General features: G+C 46.0%; 1 protein-coding gene and 1 non-coding gene across 2 annotated transcripts in view; both read left to right on the plus strand.

Annotated features, from left to right (window-relative positions):
• SLC7A5 (solute carrier family 7 member 5) overlaps positions 1–23,309 on the plus strand; it is a 47,065-nt gene that overhangs the window by 8,714 nt on the left and 15,042 nt on the right. The window contains exons 2-3 of the mRNA XM_040329382.1: positions 5,927–6,052; positions 20,001–20,106. Coding sequence (XP_040185316.1) covers positions 5,927–6,052; positions 20,001–20,106 — 232 coding nt within the window. The remainder of the gene's footprint in view (positions 1–5,926; positions 6,053–20,000; positions 20,107–23,309) is intronic.
• LOC120918013 lies at positions 20,461–20,619 on the plus strand. The gene has a single exon (XR_005744258.1). It is a non-coding gene; the product is annotated as a U1 spliceosomal RNA (small nuclear RNA).

Raw genomic sequence — 23,309 nt, forward strand, 5'->3', positions numbered from 1 at the left:
CTGACACTTGGAGTCCCAGAGCAACAACACTTTTTTGCCATAGAAAAGTTTCTTCATACTGTCTCAATAGACTCTCAGTTCACGGTAGTAAGTGTCTCTGTCCTCCCTGTCTGTAATAACCCCGCATTGACTCTCACAGACTATTACTAGTAGAATTATCGGGGCGGGGTTCGGGGGAGGGGGGGGGTCTGGTGGTTGATAAAAGACTTCTTATAGTAAATATCATGCTGAGTCAGATCTTCCAGTGAACTCTCTGCGGTTGTGTGTCAGTGACACACGTCACATGTATGAAGTCCTCCCTTCCTCGTGTTTTGGAGGCCCCTGACACTCTCTATTTATACGGAGGTTGAGAACATGCCGAAACTTTAATACCAGCTGTGTGACTAATCCAGGATATGGAACGCTGTGGAGGATGTAAAAAATGGCTACTGGCCAAAATATTCCGGCATCTCTCCACTCCATGGACATTTATTCAAAGTAATTGGAAGTGTATATAAGGGCAATTTTTTTTTTTTAGCTTTGGGTGGAGTGGGGAAGGTAAAAAGCCCTATTGCTGTGTGTGTTTCCACTGGGGAGGTTAACCCTCCCTCCTCTCCCCCTGTGAAAGATGAAAATGCCCGTAATAGGCATCACTACCTTGCCGCAGTCCTCTGGTCCTGCACATAGCGGATCCCCTGATGCATAGTAAACACAGGAAATTGCTCACTCAGCATTGGGCACCATTCAGGGACCACTTTCCTTTTTTAAATAAATGCAAAGTGTTCTCTAAATGAGGTGTAGAGGTGGGCTGGTGGCATATTGGTCTTCACCTTCATCCAATTAGGGAATGCTTGTGAAAATGCAAAGCATTCTCTGAATGGCACCCATGCCAAGGGAGCAACCTACTGTGTTCACTAAGCAGCAAAACCGACGCTCAGCACAGGACCCATAGGACAGCGGCAATCACTGTAGTAGGGTTGTCCACTACGGTGATATCCTGCTTCCACTGGGAGTGGCCAGGTATGGCACATAGTTGCATTGATCTATCCAGGGGCCTCCAAACAGTTGTTCAGGAACTACAATTCCCATGATGCCTAGTCATGTCTGTAAATGTCAGAGTTTTACAATGCCTCATGGGACGCGTAGTTCCTCAACAGCTGAAGGGTTGTAGTTTGGAGATCTCTGATCTAAGCTGTATGGATGCAAAACATCCATACCTGGAATCACCTTTAAAGATTATCATTGTGTAAAATTTAATTTTTCCTTTTTCTTCTCCCATACACTTCTAATATCTCCCTCAGAACTGTAGTATCACTCAGTTTAAGCAGCTCGTGGGTGTAGCTGAGCAGCTCAGGGGTGTGACTGAACAGCAGAATGTATGTTTAACAACCATCAGGGAGAGGGAGCAGATCCTCATTCTGGGGATGGTTTGACCTATATCGGTTATACATGCCATTAACTTCTTTTTTTTTTTAATGACCACCTTTTTTCATGTGTGGCTAAGACGCTCATGGGTGTGGCTAAGAAGCTCATGGGTGTAGCTGAGCAGCTCAGGGGTGTGACTGAACAGCAGGAATGTTTAAAAACCATCAAGGAGAGGGAGCAGATCCTCATTCTGGGGATGGTTTGATCTATACGGATTTCTATTGAGGAAAGGAATATAATAAGTGTGTATCGGTTATACATGCCATTAACTTCTTTAATGACGACAACAACCTTTTTTTTTTACTTTTAGTTTACACTCTTCTGCCCCGTACACACGATCGGTTTTCCCATCTGAAAAAGTCTGATGAAAGCTTTTGGTCAGGAATACCGACCGGGTGTATGCTCCATCGGACTTTTTGCAATTGAAAAACTGCCGGAAAAAGATAGAGAGCAGGTTCTCTATTTTGTTGTCGTCTATTTTGTCGTTTAGGGTAAAAATCCGATGGCAATTTCTGATCGTGTGTGTACAAATCCCGACACGCTAAATTCCGACGCATGCTCGGAAACAAATCAACGCATTCTCGGAAGCATAGAACTTAATTTTCTCGGCTCGTCGTAGTCTTTTACGTCACTGCGTTCATGGCAGTCAAAAGTTCACCGAACATTTGTGTGACTGTGTGCGCGCAAGACAAGCTTGAGTGGAATTCCGTCCAAGTTTTTTTCCGATGGGAATTCCGCTCGTGTGTACAGGGCATTCCTTAAAACCTTTCAAATTTTACCTCTTTATCTTTATTCATGGTACAAAGTTGTCACTTTTCCAAAAGCCCGTCAGTTCATTGCGGAGAGGTGGCATCCTTGAGGTGTGGGGTGGGCTTTTCCTTGTGCCTCGGCTATGCTGCTTTAGTGAATTCAGAGTCCGCCATCCTAGGGATTTAATTTCTTCTTCCACATTGTGTTCAGTGCTAATTGGCGCAGCAGTAAAAGACTGGCATACCTGGCAAGGGACACAATCTAACCTTTGTTGGGCTGTGACTGAACTGATCAAAGCATGGCAGCCTGGGGCCCTGTAAAGGGGGAGGTGCTGTGCGGTGGCACCATTCCCGGGGCTACAGAGGCTGCAGAGGGGATTTAAAGAGCCTCTGAATGGAAATTGCATAGTGTATTTAAAATTGGTTCAGGTATTTTAGACTTCAGTAATATTCATGGGTGTGCTCTGGAATTTTTTAGGAAATTATCAGATTAGAAGATATTTTAGTATAAATTGAATGTAAAATAAGAATTGTGTCCATTTATAGGAAGGAAATTCTCCTAACAAACAGGTAAATTGCAGGGCAAAGAGCCCCACAATGTTTCATCCAAAGACTGAAATAAACAATGGGCCAGATTCAGGTACAGCGGGCGTATCTGTGCGGCGGCGTAACGTATCCGATTTACGTTACGCCCCCGCAAGTTTTTCAGGAAAGTGCTTTATTCACAAAGCACTTGCCTGTAAAGTTGCGGCGGCGTAGCGTAAATCCCCCGGTGGAATTCAAATTCGGCGGGTAGGGGGCGTGTATCATTTAAATGAAGCGCGTCCCCACGCCGAACAAACTGCGCATGCGCCGTCCCTAAAATATCCCAGTGTGCATTGCTCCAAATGACGTCGCAAGGACGTCATTGGTTTTGACGTGAACGTAAATGACGTCCAGCCCCATTCACGGACGACTTACGCAAACTTTACTGTGTCGGCCGCGCGTACGTTCGGGAATTCGCGTATCTAGCTAATTTGCATACTCAACGCGGAAATCGATGGAAATCGACGAAATTGCAGTTTAGATCCGACGGCGTAAGAGACTTATGCCTGTCGGATCTAAAGGATATCTATGCGTAACTGATTCTAAGAATCAGTCGCATAGATACGACGGGCCAGATTAGGACTTACAACGGCGTACATGGCGCTGCGCCGTCGTAAGTTCTTTCTAAATCTGGCCCATTGACTAGTAAGACATGAATATATTGGTTACAGACCTGTTATGAGGTAGTGAGAAACCTATGAGATTTTTAGCATACAGATAAAATGGATTTTAGATACTACAATACAAGGGTGTATCCACAATGTATCTGACACTGTCCCTGAGGCACTTTTAACACACAATGGGCAGTGGGGAGTTCAAAGAAAAGAAGAATGCAGAGATAAAGATAAGTGCATTTTCCACTGTACTAAGAACATAGATCTCCTATTAATGTAAATTGCTTTATCACAGTTGCAGTGGTTGCTGGAGATCGCTGTCTGATGTGGCGTGTATTTTGTGAACACCGAGATAAATTAGCATTTCTTACAAAATTAGGGATGGTTCACAAAGCTGGTTCTGTCTTTTGTCTCAGGTTAAACTCGGTGTTTAAAAAAAAAAAGGTGCCCCACCCCCCCTGCAGGTTAATGCCATAATGTGCTGGTATGTACCACATACCAGCACATTAGGACAGACTTAAATGGGTTGTAAAGGTAAAAAAATTCCCCTAAATGTCTTCCTTTACCCTAGTGCAGTCCTCCTTCACTTACATCATCCTTCCATTTTGCTTTTAAATGTCCTTATTTCTTCTGAGAAATCCTCACTTCCTGTTCTTCTGTCTGTAACTCCACACAGTAATGCAAGGCTTTCTCCCTGGTGTGGAGAAGGCCTCCACGCGGCGGCGTAGCGTAAATCAGCTGGCGTAAGCGCGCCGAATTCAAATTGAGAAGAGGTGGGCCTGTTTTATGTAAATAAAACATAACCCCACGTAAATGACGTCTTTAACGAACGGCGCATGCGCCGTTCGTGAAAGAATCCCAGTGCGCATGCTCGAAATTCCGCCGCAAATCGTCAATGCTTTCGACGTGGACGTAATTTACGCAAAGCCCTATTCGCGAACGACTTACGCAAACGACGTAAAATTTTCTAAATTTGACGCGGGAACGACATCCATACTTAACATTGCTTACGCCTCATAATAGCAGGAGCAACCTTACGCCGAAAAAGCCTAACGTAAACGACGTAAAAAAAACGGGTGTAGGTACATTTGTGAATCGGCGTATCTACCTAATTAGCATATTCCTCACGGAAAACGACGGAAGCGCCACCTAGCGGCCAGCGTAAATATGCACCCTAAGATACGACGGCGTAGGAGACTTACGCCGCTCGTATCTTAGCCTAAATTAAGCGTATCTGGTTTCCAGAATACGCTTAAATTTACGACGGCGTAGATTCAGAGTTACGACGGCGTATCTACTGATACGCCGGCGTAACTCTACGTGAATCTAGCCCTGTGTGTCGGGGGTTCAGCCTTATACCAAGATGACATGATACAGTGGGGTAGATTCAGGAAAGAATTACGCCGGCGTATCTATAGATACGCCGCGTAATTCCAAAGCTGCGCCAGCGTATCGACTTTCTGTATTCAGAAAGCTTGATACGCCGACATTAGCCTAAGATACGACTGGCATAAGTCCCTTATGCCGTCGTATCTTAGGGTGCATTCTTACGCTGGCCGCTAGGGGCGCTTCCGTTGTTGTTGGCGTAGAATATGCTAATTTCTTAGATACGCCGATTCACAAACGTACGTGCGCCCGGCGTTCGTTTTTTACGTCGTTTGCATTAAGGCTTTTTCGGCGTAAGGCTGCTCCTGCTATTAGGAGGCGCAGCCAATGTTAAGTATAGACGTCGTTCCCGCATCGCGATTTGAAAATTTTACGTTGTTTGCGTAAGTCGTCCGTGAATGGCGCTGGACGCCATTTACGTTCACGTCGAAACCAATGACGTCCTTGCGACGTCATTTACCGCAATGCACGTCGGGAAATTTTAGGGACGGCGCATGCGCAGTACATTCGGCGCGGGAACGCGCCTAATTTAAATGATCCACGCCCCCTATCATTTGAATTACACACGCTTACGCCGGCCCCTTTTACGCTACATCGCCACAACTTACGGAGCAAGTGCTTCGTGAATACAGCGCTTGCTCCTGTAATTTACGGCGGCGTAGCGTAAAGACGATACGCTGCGCCGCCGTATCAGTGCGCGCCTTTACCTGAATCTACCCCAATATTTTCCAACACCTGTCCATCAGTTCTTGGTGGTAAAGATCCAGCTGTAGCTCTGTTTCGTTTTTGTAATTTCAGCGCACAAAAGGAGTAAATCTAAAAAAAATAAAAAAAATGGTGGTTTTTGGTTCTTTTATATTTGATGGAATTTCAGTGTGAGATGGAAATGTTGCGGTACAATGTATCATTTAAAAAATAAATAAATAAATAAATAAGTCGCCTGTTAGCTGATTGGACCTGCCAGTGATCTCACTCATTGCAGTGAATTGTAGCCGTTTCCAGACCGATATGAGTCACAAATGTAAAAAATGAAATTCATCTGTTACATAATTACCTGTCATTGTAACATTCCCGCCAGTCCAGGAATCAGAGCGGTTGGACTGCGGCTGTTATGTAATGTTTATATAAATCAGGTTGTCAGCGAGCGCCATTACTAAATACACTTCGGTTTTTGTTTTTCTCTTTTAGTGCTGCTGACCGCGATCAACTGCTACAGTGTTAAAGCGGCGACGCGTGTCCAGGACGCATTTGCTGCGGCGAAGCTGTTGGCCCTGTTTCTGATCATCATCCTGGGCTTCGTACAGCTGGGCAGAGGTGAGCCACTTCCTTCATGGAGGATGTTGTAGAGCTGCAAAGTCACGTGACTCTCATTATTTAGCTACCCATTTTTTTATTTATTTTTGCGTTACACACTCTTCCAACCAATGTATGTTGACAGGTCTTAAAGCGGAGTTCCACCTAAAAGTGGAACGTCCGTTTATTTGCCCCCCCCCCCCCTTTCACTGCATTTTTCGGGGGGAAGGGGGGGACAGGTACCCATTCCCCTCCCCTCCTCCTTCCTCCGCTGCCACACCAGTTAGAAAGCGCAGTGCGCAGCGCAAATGCGCAGTAGGGAATTGGCTGTAAAGCCAAAAAGCTTCACTGCTGTTTTCTCTTATGATGAATGGTGGGGCAGCAACCAGCAGCCGATCAGAAAACCGACTGGGGTGCCGACATCGTGGGCTCCCTGGACAGGTAAGTGTCCAAATATTAAAATCAGCAGCTACAGTATTTGTATCTACAATACAAACTTTTATTTTTCCCCAGGTGCAACTCCTCTTTAAAGCGGGGTTCCAACCACAATTAGCATTTTTTAAATGTATGTCCTTTCATCCTGCGTTTTTATGATATAAATCCGGTCACTTACTATTTTACAATCCGCCGCCGTTCCGCATAGTTATTCAAAAAAGATAGGGCTAGATTCAGAGACAGTTACGCCGGCGTATCAGTAGATACGCCGTCGTAACTCTGAATCTACGCCGTCGTAAATTTAAGTGTATTCTGGAAACCATATACGCTTAAATTAGGCTAAGATACGAGCGGCGTAAGTCTCCTACGCCGTCGTATCTTAGGGTGCATATTTACGCTGGACGCTAGGTGGCGCTTCCGTCGATTTCAGCATAGAATATGCAAATGAGCTGGATACGCTGATTCAGAAACCTACGTGCGCCCGGCGGATTTTTTTTACGTCGTTTGCGTAAGGCTTTTTCCGGCGTAACGTTACCCCTGCTATATGAGGCATAGCCAATGTTAAGTATGGACGTCGTTCCTGCGTCGAATTTTGAACATTTTACGTCGTTTGCGTAAGTCGTTCGCGAATAGGGCTTTGCGTAAATTACGTTCACGTCGAAAGCATTGACGTGATTAGGAGCATGCGCACTGGGATACGTTCACGGCCGGCTCATGCGCTGTTCGTGAGAAACGTCATTTACGTGGGGTCATGTTTTATTTACATAAAACACGCCCACCTCTTGACAATTTGAATTTGGTGCGCTTACGCCGGCAGATTTACGCTACGCCGCCGCAACTTACGGAGCAAGTGCTTTGTGAATACTGCACTTGCCTCTCTAAATTGTGGCGGCGTACCTGAATCTAGCCCATAGTTTAAAAACTGTTATGACTGTTGTCATTTTGCTTGTGGGCATTGTAAAGCCCACAAGCACTTACTTCCTGGAAGTCTTGGATGGGGAGTGATAATTGGGTAGCGCACTGCATCCTGGGAAATTATGACACACATTTCCCAGGAGCATTAGAGGGAGATGATGTCAGGATCCTAGGTGATTCCAAAGGCAGATTTTGTGGGACTGCATAGCAACAGGCATCTTTTTTTTCTTTTTTTAGGTCTAATGAGCACAATAATGAAAAAAAGAATTTGGGATGGAAACTCCTCTTTAACCACTTGCCTACTGGACACTTTTCACCCTTCCTGCCCAGGCCAATTTTCATCTTTCAGCGTTGTCACACTCTGAACACCAATTGCGCGGTCATGCAACACTGTACCCATATGACATAATTTTTTTTTAATTTTCAAAGAAATAGCACTTTCTTTTGGTAGTATTTTTAATCACCACTATTTTTATTTTTCTGCTAAACAAACGAAAAAAAGCCTGAATTTAGTAATAAAAACAAACAAACATTTTTTCATAGTTTGTTAGAAAATTTTGCAAACGGTCATTTTTATTTATTTTTTCTCCTTCACTCATGGGCACTGAATGGCGGTGATCTGCCAATATGGTTCCGGCTATCAGGATGGTTCCTGTAAGGCCTGCGCAGGCGCAATCCTTGCTAACGGAAATCTCTGAACCTCGGCCGGCATCCAGGGCGACATGGAATTTGAGGAAATTCCGCTCGCTCGGCCTCCTGGCTCTTTTTTTAACATCCTCCAATCCACGGGGATGTTAAGGAATGAGCCTGGAAGCCGGCCGAGGTTCGGAGATTTCCGTACAGGAACCATCTGGATAGGGGAACAATACCGACAAGTCACCGGCACTGTTCAGACTGCACTGACAATCAGGAAGGACTCTGGCCCTTTACCCCGATCTGTTATCAGCTGAGTTTGAAAGACTCAGAAATCAGAGTACGCAGGGGTGCATGGGCAGTGCAATCAAGGGAGGACATTCATGTATGCCCTCCCAGCAACGTAAGCCCACACTGGAGCTGTCCTTCGGCTATAGCGCGGGCGGAAAGTGGTTAAAGAAGAACTCCCTTCTTTTTCTTCTTCGTACCATTGCGACTGGCCCGTCTTCCGCTTTGACTGCACCCACAGCCCACCTGCCCCCTCGGCTTTTATTCCTACTGAGCCCTGCTTCAGCATGCCAGCCTGTCTAACCCTACCCCACCCTTTCTGACTTTGTATAGGCCTGGTGATCGGCAGCTCACTGTCACATGGTCCACCATACTCAGAAGCTCTGCACCCCCTAGCAGGGGTTCTAGGGGTGTGGTTGAAAAGTATAACTGCTTTTGGATTTGTTTTTTACTTGACCCCAGCAGGCAAATGGGGGGGGGGCTCCTTATTTTGCCACCCCCCCCCCCCTATTGGCTCTGCTCCTCATTTCCTCCTTCTTTGCTTGCTTTCTCATGCCAGCCGTGGTCCACAGGTCCCAGCCTGCCTCTAGACCTGGCAGGAAAACCCGGAAGACAAACCGTGGCGGCGCGCTTGCTTAACACGCCAGCGGCTTGCCGGCGCGTGCACAAAGATTCTTCAGTATCAGCCGCAGATGAGCTTTTCCAAGTTACTGAGGGCCAGATTCAGAAAGGAGTTACGACGGCGTATCTCCAGATACGCCGTCGTAACTCTGAGTGTGAGGCGTCGTATCTTGGCGCCTGATTCAAAGAATCAGATATGCCAGAATTTGTCTAAGATACGACCAGCGTAAGTCTCTTACGCCGTCGTATCTTAGTTGCATATTTACGCTGGCCGCTAGGGGCGCTTCCATAGATTTACGCGTAGAGTATGCAAATGAGCTAGATACGCCGATTCAGAAACGTACGTGTGCCCAGCGCATTGATATACGTCGTTTACATAAAGCTTTTTCCGGCGTAAAGTTACCCCTGCTATAGGAGGCGTAGCCAATGTTAAGTATGGACGTCGGGACAGCGTCGATTTTTACGTCGTTTGCGTAAGTCGTACGCGAATAGGGCTGTGCGTTAGTTACGTTCACGTCAAAAGCATTGACTATTTGCGGCGTGATTTCGAGCATGCGCACTGGGATACGTTCACGGACGGCGCATGCGCCGTTCGTTAGGAGCGTCAATTACGTGGGGGTCAAGGCTCATTATAATACAACACGCCCACTGCCTGGACAATTTGAATTAGGCGGGCTTACGCCGGCCCATTGACACTACGCCGCCGTAACTTAGGACGCAAATTCCTTGTGAATACGGTACCTGCTTCACTAAGTTACGGCGCCGTAGTGTAACTGAGATACGCTACGCCCGCCTAAAGATAGGCAATTCTATCTGAATCTGGCCCTGAGTGTGTGGTTCCTTTAGGAGGAATGTAATCGGATATCTGAAACTGTTATGCACATTCAGGAGCTGAGAGACGGTCACAAAGCAAAGGAAGAGAAACCGGCATAAGTGAGCATGTACTGCTATATTTATATTCAGAATAGAACATTGTTACATCATCCCGCTTGTGACAAGTTCTTTTCAAAGGAAAGAGCCAGATACCATCCCGAGGAACGTCTCCTGCACTCCGAGGTGAATGTTCCCTTTAAAGGCGAGGGGTATTAAGTGATTTTCCAGCACTTATTAGTTTTGGAAGAATTATAAAATTATTCCTGGGGTGCTGCGAAGCGTGCGCGCGTTCCACTGGCCCTCCCTCCCCCCCTGACCTCTCGCTGCTGCCGCTCGCTCTGCCAGCAGCCGTCACAAGAGTTGAACACCTCGATTGGAATTAACATGATAGAATCACTGCTTGCCTCATCAGAAAATCTCACCCTAAGAGGATTACGGAACAAATCCTGAGCTCTCGGGCTGGCTTTGTACCTAAAGCAACCTGTTTTCTGTCTGCGCCGGTGCTTTACTCGCCCGCGAGTCTGCTCAGACTAACAGCGATTGTTTATCTAATTCCTGGAGCCTCGCGGTTCTCTCCAACCAAAGTACAAATTATAACAAATTGCTGATTAGCATTCCAAGAGGAACCGCAGTCAGAAGAGCACAAACTTTAGAGCGGCTTCTGGTTGGACCTCTCTGCAAGCCTACATCAGCACATAAAATGTGACACTGTCAGAGCTGCATACAGGTGGTGATCACCACCAATCTTCTTTTTCCTTCCTTCAGCGCCCGGCTGTTCCACCTTTAACCCTGGTTCACGCTGATGCAATGCGGGAAACACCACAAAGACTGTGCGTTTCCCGCATTGCAATCGGCATGCGATCTGCTGCGGGTGTTAGATTAACGATACCCCAAAACAAAGCGCAAAACGCAGTGCGATTGCCAGAATCACATCCCATGGATGTGAACACCATTGCGATGCAATTCAGGTATGGAGAAAAAAAAAAGGGTCCATGCACCACTATACAGATGTAGGTCACCGAGAAGGAAGAGCACGCAAGTTACTGCCGAGATATATTTGCATTGCAAAGCTGCCAGAAATGTGATAGCTGAGACCTTTACATAGTGCGGCATAGAGGGAGCTGTGACATCAATTGCAGGTCAGACCGGCTATAGAGATTTGTAGAAAACAAAATGAAACTGTACAGACTTTGTAGTTGGATGATATGAAAGAAATCATATTTTTATTGAGACCTGCCAAAAAAAGAAGCCATGACTTAAATCTGACCTCCGGCTCCTCTCCTGGACTGAAACGGCTTCCTCTGATTTCACCGCACACTGTGAGCTTTTCTCAATGAGCTTTAAAGGTTGCAGAAAGTCAGACCCCGCCTCATTTCCTGGCTGGAGGACGTCCAGCATCATCTAGTCCTGTCCTTGGCCTACCTCTTTCATTCATTGGGTTTCAATCATAGGACCTCTGCATTGCATGTGAAAAGAAAGCTTGGCTAGGATCGCAATGCCCACTCCTCTCAACGGGCACCCGTTTTGATATTTGCGTATCTCCTCCTGCTTCTTGCATCAGGGATGAGGCCGGGGGCTGGGATGTTTTTAGGAAGCTAGGTACAGCACCCTGCAGGCCCCTCCAACCAGCCATGATCTGCCTGCATTGCATAGAGATCCAGTGATGACATCACTGGGTCTAAAATAAGGAATGTAATGAAATTTAAAGCTTTTTTTTAGGAATTTAATCAGCATGATGATAAGGGGAGGGAGAATTTGCATAGGTAACATATAAGCAAATTACATTTTTACTTTAGGAATTGGCAAAAAATGTGTCACTTTACTTTAGCAGAAAACTTTCAAAAAATGTCATTGAATATAGTTGATGTCTCTCTCTGGTTGAATGATGATCAATCTTGGCTGCGGTGTCATTTGAACATTATTAGATAATGGTAATCGCACAGCTGGGCGGCTGACCTTGGCCAGTTACATTTGGGAAGGAACCATCTGTGCATTTTTGCAGCAGATAAGACGTCTGTTACTGTCTGGAAGTGTCCGATGTGGAAAGAACTTCTGATAATCACAGATGACACTTAATCTACGGCCTGCAGTCTCTGGCCATCTCTTGTAGCATGTCTGCAGTCTCTGGCCACCTCCTGTAGCATGTCTGCAGTCTCTGCCCACCTCCTGTAGCATGTCTGCAGTCTCTGCCCACCTCCTGTGGCATGTCTGCAGTCTCTGGTCATCTCTTGTAGCATGTTTGCAGTCTCTGGCCATCTGTAGTATGTCTGCAGTCTCTGGCCATCTCCTGTAGTATGTCTGCAGTCTCTGGCCATCTCTTGTAGCATGTCTGCAGTCACTGGCCATCTCTTGTAGCATGTCTGCAGTCTCTGGCCATCTCCTGTAGTATGTCTGCAGTCTCTGTCCATCTCGTGTAGCATGTCTGCAATCTCTGGCCATCTCCTGTAACATGTCTGCAGTCTCTGACCATCTCGTGTAGTATGTCTGCAGTCTCTGGCCATCTCTTGTAGCATGTCTGCAGTCTCTGGCCATCTCCTGTAGTATGTCTGCAGTCTCTGACCATCTCCTGTAGTATGTCTGCAGTCTCTGGCCATCTCCTGTAGTATGTCTGCAATCTCTGGCCATCTCCTGTAGCATGTCTGCAGTCTCTGCCCACCTCCTGTGGCATGTCTGCAGTCTCTGCCCACCTCCTGTGGCATGTCTGCAGTCTCTGACCTTCTCCTGTGGCATGTCTGCAGCCTCGGACCTTCTCCTGTGGCATGTCTGCAGCCTTGGACCTTCTCCTTGACATCCACTGGTAGAGACAGATCTCCGAGGCTCAGACGTTGACCTGTGTACACCATATTTTAGTTGCAGTACTGGACACATTTTCATTTCAATAACAACCTTTTGTGTGTCAGTCCTGTACAGTTGACATCCTCCAGTTTTTGGTCCTGTCCTCGTAGGGCGGTCAGGGAGATCGCTCAGATTAGACTTCTTCCTAAATTCAATCCTCTGTGTTGTCTGATAAGCAGAATGCCGAGTCAGCAGAACAGTGTGAAACAAAAGCACATTCACACAGTTCAGTGATGTCTATGAAGAGTCTGTTCTCCGCCTCTGATAACAGAACGCTGATTATGAGGATCAAGCGGAACATTTAGGCTTCATTCACACAAGTGGCGTGTTGAGCAAAGTAGGAAAACTTTTTTTTTATTTTTTTTTTAACCCATTTCTATATACTTTTGCTCAGCGTGTGGTCCTACAGCTATTGGAGATTTCCAAACCCAAGAACAACAGAGAAAACATTAGTCAACCAAAGCTAAGATATGTCAGAATCCCCCTTACATCAGGGTCCCTATCAGAATCCCCCTTACATCAGGGTCCCTATCAGAATCCCCCTTACATCAGGGTCCCTATCAGAATCCCCCTTACATCAGGGTCCCTATCAGAATCCCCCTTACATCAGGGTCCCTATCAGAATCCCCCTTACATCAGGGTCCCTATCAGAATCCCCCTTACATCAGGGTCCCTATCAGAATCCCGCTTACATCAGGGTTCCTATTGGAGTCCCTTGTACATCAGGGTCTCCATCAAAGACTTGTTACATTAGGGTCCCCATCAGGTCTGGATGAAGTGCTATTCTCCTGTGAATGGTGGGGAAAGCACATGATTGGTTGTTGGAACGTCGTCAGTCCTAGCAGCCAATGATGGTTCAGTGACAGCCGTGCTGAAGAAATTAGTGATGGGGGTGAAAAAACAAACTGAACTGAAGACCCATGTGATAAAATCTTGTATCAGTCCGTAGTTTGAAGACCTCGTGCATTATAGTGATGGAAGCCTTGTGCTGCTCGTTCACTTGGCAGTTTTATGGTGTTTTTTTTTTTTTTGGAAGCCTGTGTATTGTCACATCTATCGTAGAATGCTGCGGAAGTCACGTGGCGGCCAACTGCGCATGCGTGATGCGTTCCAAACGCAAGTGCGATGCGTTCCAATTGATTCACGACAGTACACACCAGTGAAAACTCGGTCGGCATCCAGGCTCTTTCCTTAACATCCCCGTGGATTGGAGGATGTTAAAAAAAGAGCCAGGAGGCCCAGCGAGCGGAGCGAGCCGTCCGAGCGAAGCGAGGACGTGAGGCCGACTGGCCACTTTCCTCTAATTCCACATCGCCCTGAATGCCGGGTTCGCTGGTGTGTACTGTCATAAATCTATTGGAACGCATCGCACTTGCGTTTGGAACGCATTGCGCATGCGCAGTTGGCCGCCACGTGACTTCCGCAGCATTCTACGATAGGCAGAAGACTGTGACACTACACCTGCATTTAGCTCCCATTTAAATTGTCTAAAGGACCTTTTGAATTATTGTGTTTAAAAAGGTGAAGGGTTATTTTTAGGAGTTGGGTTATGATAGGGTTCAGGTGAAGGCCGGGGTCAGTGAGTTAAAGTGGTTGTAAAGCGTTGTGTTTTTTCACCTTAATGCACCCTAAGCATTAAGGTAAAAAAACACCTTGCACTCGCCGGCACCCCCGAGCCCCCATTTTACTTACCTGAGCCCCGATTCTCCATGGGCGCGATCCAGTGTTGCTTTCCCCCAGGTCTTGTTGGCTCTTCATTGGATAGATTGATAGCAGCGCAGCCATTAGCTCCCACCGCTGTCAATCGAATCCAATGACGTGGCCACCGGGGGGCGGGGCAGAGTCATACACTTGGCGGCTATGGATGCCGATTTTATGGCACAAGAGCGCGTCCGCAAGCTAACCCCCTCGGGACAGAGCTTCCCAGAGGGGGTTAGCTTATGCGGGGACGAGCCACGAGAGATGCCGTGTGACCCCAGAAGATGACAATTGGGGCCACTGTGCAAAATTAACTGCAAAGTGGAGGTAAGTATGACATGTTTGCTTAAAAATTTTTTTTTTTGTAATGAAGCACATTGAGTTTTACAGCACCAGAAGGTCCTACTGAGCTTGCTCCGCAATAGAGACCCTCATGCTGAATCTGACCATATTTTATACTGTGGGCCGGATTCAGAAACGAGATACGACGGCGTATCTCCTGATACGCTGTCGTATCTCTGAGTGCGTCAGTCGTATCTATGCGTCTGATTTAGAGATTCAGTTACGCATAGATATCCCTAAGATCTGACTGGTGTAAGTGTCTTACACCGTCGTATCTTAGGCTGCATATTCACGCTGGCCGCTAGGTGGCGCTTCCGTATAGTTACGCGAGGAGTATGCAAATGAGCTAGATACGCCAATTCAGAAACGTACGTCCCGCCGGCGCATTTTTTTACGTTGTTTACGTTAGGCTTTTTTCGGCGTATAGTTACCCCTGCTATATGAGGCGTAGCTAATGTTAAGTATGGCCATCGTTCCCGCGCCGATTTTTTACATTTTTACGTCGTTTGCGTAAGTCGTTCGCGAATATGGCTTTACGTCATTTACGTTCACGTCTAATCCAATACGTCCTTGCGGCGTAATTTGGAGCAATGCACACTGGGATATTTTACGGACGGCGCATGCACCGTTCAAAAAATACGTCAAAAACGCAGGGTCAAGTACAATTTAAATAAAACACACCCCCAACATCCCCATTTGAATTAGGCGGGCTTACGCCGCCACACATACGTTACGCCGCCGTAACTAAGGGCGCAAGTTCTTTCTGAATACAGAACTTGCGCCCAAAGTTACAGCGGCATAACGTATCTCCAATACGTTGCGCCGGAAGAAAGATGCGCGGAAGGAGACACTGGGGTTGGTTTACTAAAAGGAAATCCACTCTGCACTACAAATGCACTGCAAGTGCTGTAGATCTGAGGCATAGGTGTGTGCAGCCTTTGGCATTAGGGTGTGCACCCCAAAGCTCAAACGCTTTCTACCGATCACTCACGATGTTTATTCAGAAAGAGAAGGGGCCAGTAAATGGCATATTTACTGGCCCCGTCCCCCACTCATCCTAAAACATCCACAGCAACAACCAGTGGGAGAGGGGGAAGCCGGCAGTGCTGTGGGGGGAAGGAGGGGGAGCCAGGTCAGTAGGAGGAATCTGTTCTGCCCAGGGTGATTAGGGTGTGCCTTGGCACACCCTGTGCGCACACCTATGAAAGGGGAAGCATTGCTGATTTTATCATCCAATTATGTACAAGCAAAAATGTTGTTTTTTATTTTCCTGCATCAGATCTACAGCGACTGCACTTGAAAGTGCACTTGTCGTGCAAAGTGGATTGCCTTTCATAAATAACCCCCATTGTCTAGGGGTTGCCCGTCATGTGACAAGCCATGCCGTAGATTAGGCTGAGAAGCCTCACATGGCCTGAGAGGCGTCCGTCAGATGCTTCAGCTCCTTACCGGCTTCAGGCGCACCGGAGTTATTCCACACAGTCGAGGAATGCAACTATTTCCCCGAGCGTCCAGCCATCCTCTCTTAGAGGCAAATCTGTCTGTTCCTCTCTCCTACACGGATGTGTCGCGGGGGGATACATTTCCTGATGACCTCCTAGTCCTAGGAGTCTTTCTAGTGCTCTTCTCTTTATTTCTCACACTGGGATAAAATAAATATAGCAATCCTTCTTTTAGCAGCTGCTCAAATGTTACTTTTCATTTCCTAACTTATTTTATAGTTGTATATAAAATGCACTTTTTATCTTTCAAAAAGTGATTCCCAGAGCTAAACCTTTCATCCAATTTCTACATGGCTACGTTTGTCAATTTTAAAAGCCAATATAAAGGAATAGTAGAGGTAAAAAAAAAAGCACTTGTGGATTTACTTAACTTTTTTTTGGGGTTAATTCTCCTTTAAGGGGGTGTGGCAGGGGGTGTGTCCTATGCCTACATACGTTTGCTAGTAGGTGTCCCTCATTTCCATCTTAAAATGTTGGGAGGTATGTAAACCCATCGATTTTAACGGTTTCAAAAAAACTTGTTACATTCCAGGATTGCTAACTTTCACATTTGCTTGTATCCTCAACCAAACTGTCAAACCATCAAATGGCTGGTGTCATAACTGATCACATGTCCAGCACCATGGCAGTTGCAGCTCAAACAGAAGCAGCTTCCTTGGCTGTAAGCAATGAGAAGGTTTAATTCTGCTCAGCAGATCAGCCTCTACAAACTCGATGGTGCCTAAAAATAGATGGCAACTGAGCATGTGCAGAGCAGGGTGAGACAGAGTATTGCTGGGTTTTAAAGTGTATAGGCACTTATTTTTTTTTATGTTTTTTGCATAGCTATATACCTGCAAAAGGGGCCAGCCTGAAGTGATTTAGCAGGATTTTCAGACTAAAGTTCCACTTTACAAAATGTAACTTCAACTTCTCAAAACTGAAACCTGAAATAGCAATAGGCTGCACAAAAGTAAACTTGTCATTTTTGGACTATTACCTGATATTTGAACACTTGCATGTTTTTTTAGCACTTTTTACATTTTGCATTTTGAATTTAGAAGTCCCATCATATCCTTGGCAGCTGTTGGAGGGTGGGACTGATCATATGACATTATTCATTCCATCTGAAAGCCGTTCGCCTGGAAGGTGATGGGGGTTTATCGCCGAGTCACTCTGCCCCAGTCATCCAAGGACACTCCCATGTTGTGGGACGGATGTCCTCCTATGCTGAGTGTTTTTGAATAACTTGAGGATAGGTCTTGTAATCTTTGTAGCATTCTCAGTCGAGTGCTAAACAATATAAAAGTTTGGAATATCCTGCAGCAAAAAACAAAAAAAATCAAAGCAAGGAAGTTTATAGTGGAGCTCATTTTAGAAGTTACAGTATAACTAAAGGCAAAACTTTTTTTTTGTGTTTGTTTTGTTTTTCGTTTTGTATAGAGTGCAGAGTGATTAGAATGCTTGTCAGTTTTTATTGCTGTCTGTGCCGCCATTAAAGTAATAAATTATTTTAGATTTTTTTTTTTTTTTGTATAAAATAACAAATATGGGGCTAGATTCAGGTAGCCGGGCGCATTGTTAAGGCGGCGTATGGTATTTACGCTACGCCGCCGTAAATCAGAGAGGCAAGTGCTGTATTCACAAAGCACTTGCCTCCTAAGTTACGGCGGCGTAGCGTAAATGGGGCCGGCGTAAGCGCGCCTAATTCAAATGAGGGGGGCGTGTTTTATGTAAATGGATGGTGACCCGACGTGATTGACGTTTTTTATGAACGGTGCATGCGCCGTCTGTGTACCTTTCCCAGTGTGCATTGCTCCAAAGTACGCCACAAGGACGTATTGGTTTCGATGTGAATGTAAATTACGTCCAGCCCTATTCGCAAACGACGTAAAAAATTCTAAATTTTACGCGGGAACGACGTCCATACTTAACATTGCGTACGCCTCATAGAAGCAGGAGCAACGTTACGCCGGAAAAGCCTTACGCAAACGACGTAAAAAAATTCCGCTGGGCGCACATACGTTTGTGAATCGGTATATCTAGGTCATTTGCATATTCTACGCTGAAAACGACGGATGCGCCACCTAGCGGCCAGCGTAAATATGCACCCTAAGATACGACGGCGTAAGAGACTTACGCCAGTCGGATCTTAGCCTAATTTCGGCGTATCTTGCTTTCTGAATACAGAAAGAAGATATGCCGGCGCAGCTTTGAATTTACGCGGCGTATCTATAGATACGCCGGCGTAAATTCTTGCTGAATCCGGCCCATGATGTTCTTACCTGCTCAGTGGTTTTGCACAGAGCAGCCCCATCCTCCTATTCTCCTTTCCCTCGCCGGCGATCCTGGCCCCTCCCTCTTGCCCCCAGAGCAAGCAGCTTCCTCTGGGGGCACCTGAGCCAAGCGGCTGCTCTGCGTCCATTTAGTTCGGCCCCTGCCCCCTCTCTCCTCATTGGCTTACTGCCTTTGACAGCAGTGCGAGCCAATGGCGCCCGCTGCTGCATCTCGGCCAATCAGGGAGGAAACTCACAGACAGCAGAGGCTCTCGTAAAACATCGCTGGATGGAGATGGGCATCAGATAAATCTGAGGGGGGTTGCTGCATACAAAAGTATATTTTACGTTCATCCACAGAATGCATTAAAGCGGAGCTCCACCCTAAAGTGAAACTTTGCGCTCATCGGAGTCCTCTCCGTGGGGATTCTGCGAGAAGTGCGTCACTTCCCGCCCCCACCCGTTGTGTTCTGGGAAACACACGGCTCCCAGAACACAGCGGGGACCAGTGAGGACGTCGATGCGCGACTCGCGCATGCGCCGTAGGTAATCGGGCAGTGAAGCCAGAATGCTTCACTTCATGATTCCCTCACCGAGGATGGCGGGGGGGCAGCAGAGTGACGAGCGATTGCTTGTCTTCTGCTGCAGACGTCGCTGGACTCCAGGATAGGTAAGTGTCTATATTAAGTCAGCAGCTGCAGTATTTGTAGCTGCTGACTTTTAATATTTAACAGCGGAGCTACGCTTTAAGATAATAAACTTTCTGTCTGTAGAACCACTTTAAGAAGATTCATTGTTTCTATATGTCCTGTTTCAAAATTGAAAAAGTGGATGTAAAAGGAAGTGGATGTCCCCAGAAAAGTAATAGAGGGGAAATCTTCCAATGGTGACCTGGGGGTCCCCAAGACATTCCCTTAATTTGCAGGGATTTCTTCTCACTTCCTGTTTGGCTGTGGTGCAGAAAGTGAAGGGAAATCTCAGAAATTGGCTACAAATGGTGAATAAAACTAACAGGGGTTATAACTCTCCCTAAAGCCCCGTACACACGGTTGGACATTTGTCCGACCAAAATCACATCGGAATTCAGACGGAATTCCATCTGAGTAAAAGAGAACATGTTCTCTATCTAAACTCCGACGGAATTTCCGATGGAAAAAGTCCGTCTGACTTTTTCCAATCGGAAATTCCGATCGTGTGTACGGGGCATTACTCTATACAAGCTGAAAAAAAGTTTTGCCTATAGTTCTACTTTCATTTTATAGTTTTGGACAGAACAAAAAGTATTAGAATTTGTCGTTTTAATTCTATGACCTCAATTGTTTCTTAAAAATGTGGCCAGAGGACCAGATTGGAAAACGTATTTCTTATGAAAAGACGTTACTTTTGTATGTTTATATGGAAAAATGTAATAAACATTATTGAAATACAAAAATGTGGCCAGAGATTTTCCAGCGGTAGTTTGTGTCTCTGCCCCTCCCACAATGAGGAGGATTGTGAGATTGAGTCACCTGTATGTAAGCTGCGGGTCTGTATGACCGTCAATTGTAATCAGATTTCTGTTCCCTTTCGCAGGAGACATCACCAGTCTGAGTCTTGAACACTCCTTCGATAACACCAGTAATGATGTCGGCAAATGGGTCTTGGCGTTATACAGTGGGCTGTTTGCATACGGCGGATGGTGAGTGCCCACTTACTGACACTGTATTGCTGTGTTGCCCTGTTACGTGGTAGTTTCTACAATGGGAGCAGACCATTACCTAGCTTCTTTAAACTCTAAAATATTAACAATCTTTAAAATATTACCACCTTTTCCAGAGGTCTACAAATTGGTCACAGTGTCCTCTTCACCACCTCAATGCCGAGTGTGGTGCTCTCAGCACTGTTCTACACTAAATGGGGGTGGGTCCATGACTCCGAGTTCTCACAATATGTCCTCAGTCTTTCAATTTGAATGTTGTGCATCAAACCCAGAAGACTGAGGACATCTTGTGGTTAAAAGTAGAAATGCACCGATACCTGTTTTTGTACCGGCTTACTTACCTGGCAGGGGAGACACCATGATCATGAAGGTGGTTCTCCCAGGGCGAGGCACGGCTATTGCACACTCTAGGCCGTGCTGATCGTGGTTGTCTTCCCTGCCGCTTCTCGGCCTTTTGGCTGGGACTGGGTGTGGTATCTGTCCTTATCAGTTGTCAGCGGAGTGCTGAAGCACCTCCTACATGGGGAGGGTGGATGCAATCCAATGACGTTATTGCACCTGGAAGGATGGTTTCAGCAGGGACTACGCTGTGCTGCCCGACAGAATACTGGGGGCCGGCCCATGGTTGAGTCTGAGCCATCTGGAAGGGTGCTCCTGGTGAGGATGGGTGCTGCGCTTGGTCTTGGTCTTTTTGCCGAGTTCTAGTCTGGCCTTCTGGCTGGCTGGTGTAAGTGCTATCTCTGTCAGCGGTCCGGTAGGAGGAGCTGGTAATGCCCTGTGGTAGGACGGGGCAGAGCCATGCAAATCCGCTGGGTTGGCTGGTAGGGGTGGAGGGCTGCACTGGCCGGTCGGGGGGTCGGATATGGAACGAAAAGCCTATGGTGCATGTGCCCCTGGAGTGGCAGTCCAGGGGTGTCTGAAGATCACTGTGTGTGAGGGACACATTGATTTAAGATACCACGGTCACTGCACCAGATACACGCTTTTTTTAGCACCTGCCTCCTGGGCCGGGCCTTTTGGCTAGGACCGGAGGAATTTTTTATTCCTGGCCGGAGGGCCTGGTCATTGTTTCACCACAATGGCCACTTCTTTCACTCTCCTCTCCACTATCCCTTCCCCCACTTTATTTTATTTAAGCCTGTGTTTGTCACTTTTTTGTCTTTTTTTGTTGTGCACGTTTTGTCACTGTGTGATTAGTAGGGTGCGGGTCCTCGGGCCAGCCCTGAACGTCTTGGGAGTGGGTGGACATGGCCTTCTGGCTTAGTTCGCCTGCTCTCATGGGGTCTCGCTTCGGGGGAGCCCCACCTAGTACTGGGAGGGTTCTGTTTCGGCAGTCCCTCCGAGGAAGTTGGGTCCGTGTCGGCTTCGGTTGCTCGGACCACAGTACCTCAGTCCCCGTCTGGAGCCTAACGCCCCGGGGGATCAGGGTTTGGGTCCCTCTTCACAGGAGGACCACTTGACGTTGCACCCGTCTGCACGTTTTTGTGAACACTCTTTATGTGTGTGCACATTTTTTCTGCACCGGGTGGAGTTTTTTGGGTGTGTTCACACGCCATAGGCTTTTCAAAAAAAAAAAAAAACTGTTTTTGTACCGGCGAGTACCGATGCTTGTAGTCAAGTACGCGCCGATACCTTAACAGTGCGATTTGAGCCCATACAAAATAAATGGGCTCAATTTGAAATGCAAAGAATCGCATGTAATTTGAATAGGAATGCTGTGCGATTCCTGTCCAAATCGCATGCTGTTTGCCATACCACTCCTCTGTGAACCTATGCTGAAGTCACTATGACAAGCCTGGGATCACACAGACGCGGTGGGGAAACCGCATGTGATTCAGACAGGAATCCCACCACATTCCTGTTCAAATCACATGCGATTCATTTGCACTGCGATTTGCACCCATTCATTTTGTATGGGCTCCAATCGCACCGCAAAGATATTGGTTTTAGGTATCTGAGCATTTGCTCAAGTACGTGTACTCTTGTAAATGCTTAGTATCAGCAGCGGTATCAGTGCAACTCTAGTTAAGAGATTACTGTGGGGGACATAGCCGAAGATGGAATGCTATGGACAGGGCCACCATCAGGGGGGTACAGGCAGTACACCTGTAAGGGGCCTGGAGGTCCCCAGGCCCCCAGATGGCAACCCCCCTTTTTTTTATTTATTTTTTATAAAAATAATAAATATATTTTTTAATATATTTGTATTTTATTTTTTATTAAAGGGCCAATTTTATTTTTTACATTTTTTTAGGGGTCCGGAGATCCCCAGGGCCCCGGATGACATCCCCCTTTTTTTATAAAAAAAATCATTTTTTTTATATATATTTTTTTATTTATGTGTGTATATATATATATATATATATATATATATATATATATATATATATATATATATATATATATATATAAAATATATATATTATTAAAGGGCCCAGAGGTCCCAGGGCCCCGGATGGCAACCCCCCTGTTTTTTATATATATAAAAAAAAAATCTTTATATTTTTTTTTCTTCTTTTTAGTTCTTTTTATATATATATATATATTATGTTTTTATTAAAGGGCTCAGTAGTCCCCAGGGCCCCATGTGGCAAACCCCCTTTTTTTTATATATATAAATGTTTGTTTTTATTTTTTTGTTTTATATATTTTTTATTTTATTATTTTATAAATGTTTATTTTATTTTTTATATATTTGTTTTTATTTATTTTTTATTGAAGGGCCCAAAGGTTTCTTTTTTTTTTTATTATTAAAGTGCCCAGAGGTCCCGGATGACAACCCCCCTTTTTTTGTAATTTATTTTTATAAAAAATACTAATAATTTGTATGTATAGTATATATATGTAGGGACCAGAGGTCCCCAGATGGCAACCCCCCATTTTTTATATATATTTTTCTTTATTCCTTCTTTTTTTGTAAAGCCCCCCCGCTTCTCATTTCGCGGTAGCCCCCCCCCCGCTTCTAAATTTCAGGCGGCAGCAATCCCCCCCCCCCGGTTCTCTGCTCCAGGGGGCCCATGCCTGAAGCTGTGTAAGGGGCCCCATAATTCCTGATGGCGGCCCTGGCTATGGAACATTTAAAAGAAATATATATTGTACAGTTGGCTCTTATAATGCAACCAGTAAAGTAACTTATTTGCATCTGGCTCCTCCCTCTTTCAGAATTGGAGTTTAAAAAAGCC

Source organism: Rana temporaria, chromosome 11 (genome assembly GCF_905171775.1).
Source record: "Rana temporaria chromosome 11, aRanTem1.1, whole genome shotgun sequence".
Classification (NCBI taxonomy): Eukaryota; Metazoa; Chordata; class Amphibia; order Anura; family Ranidae; genus Rana; species Rana temporaria.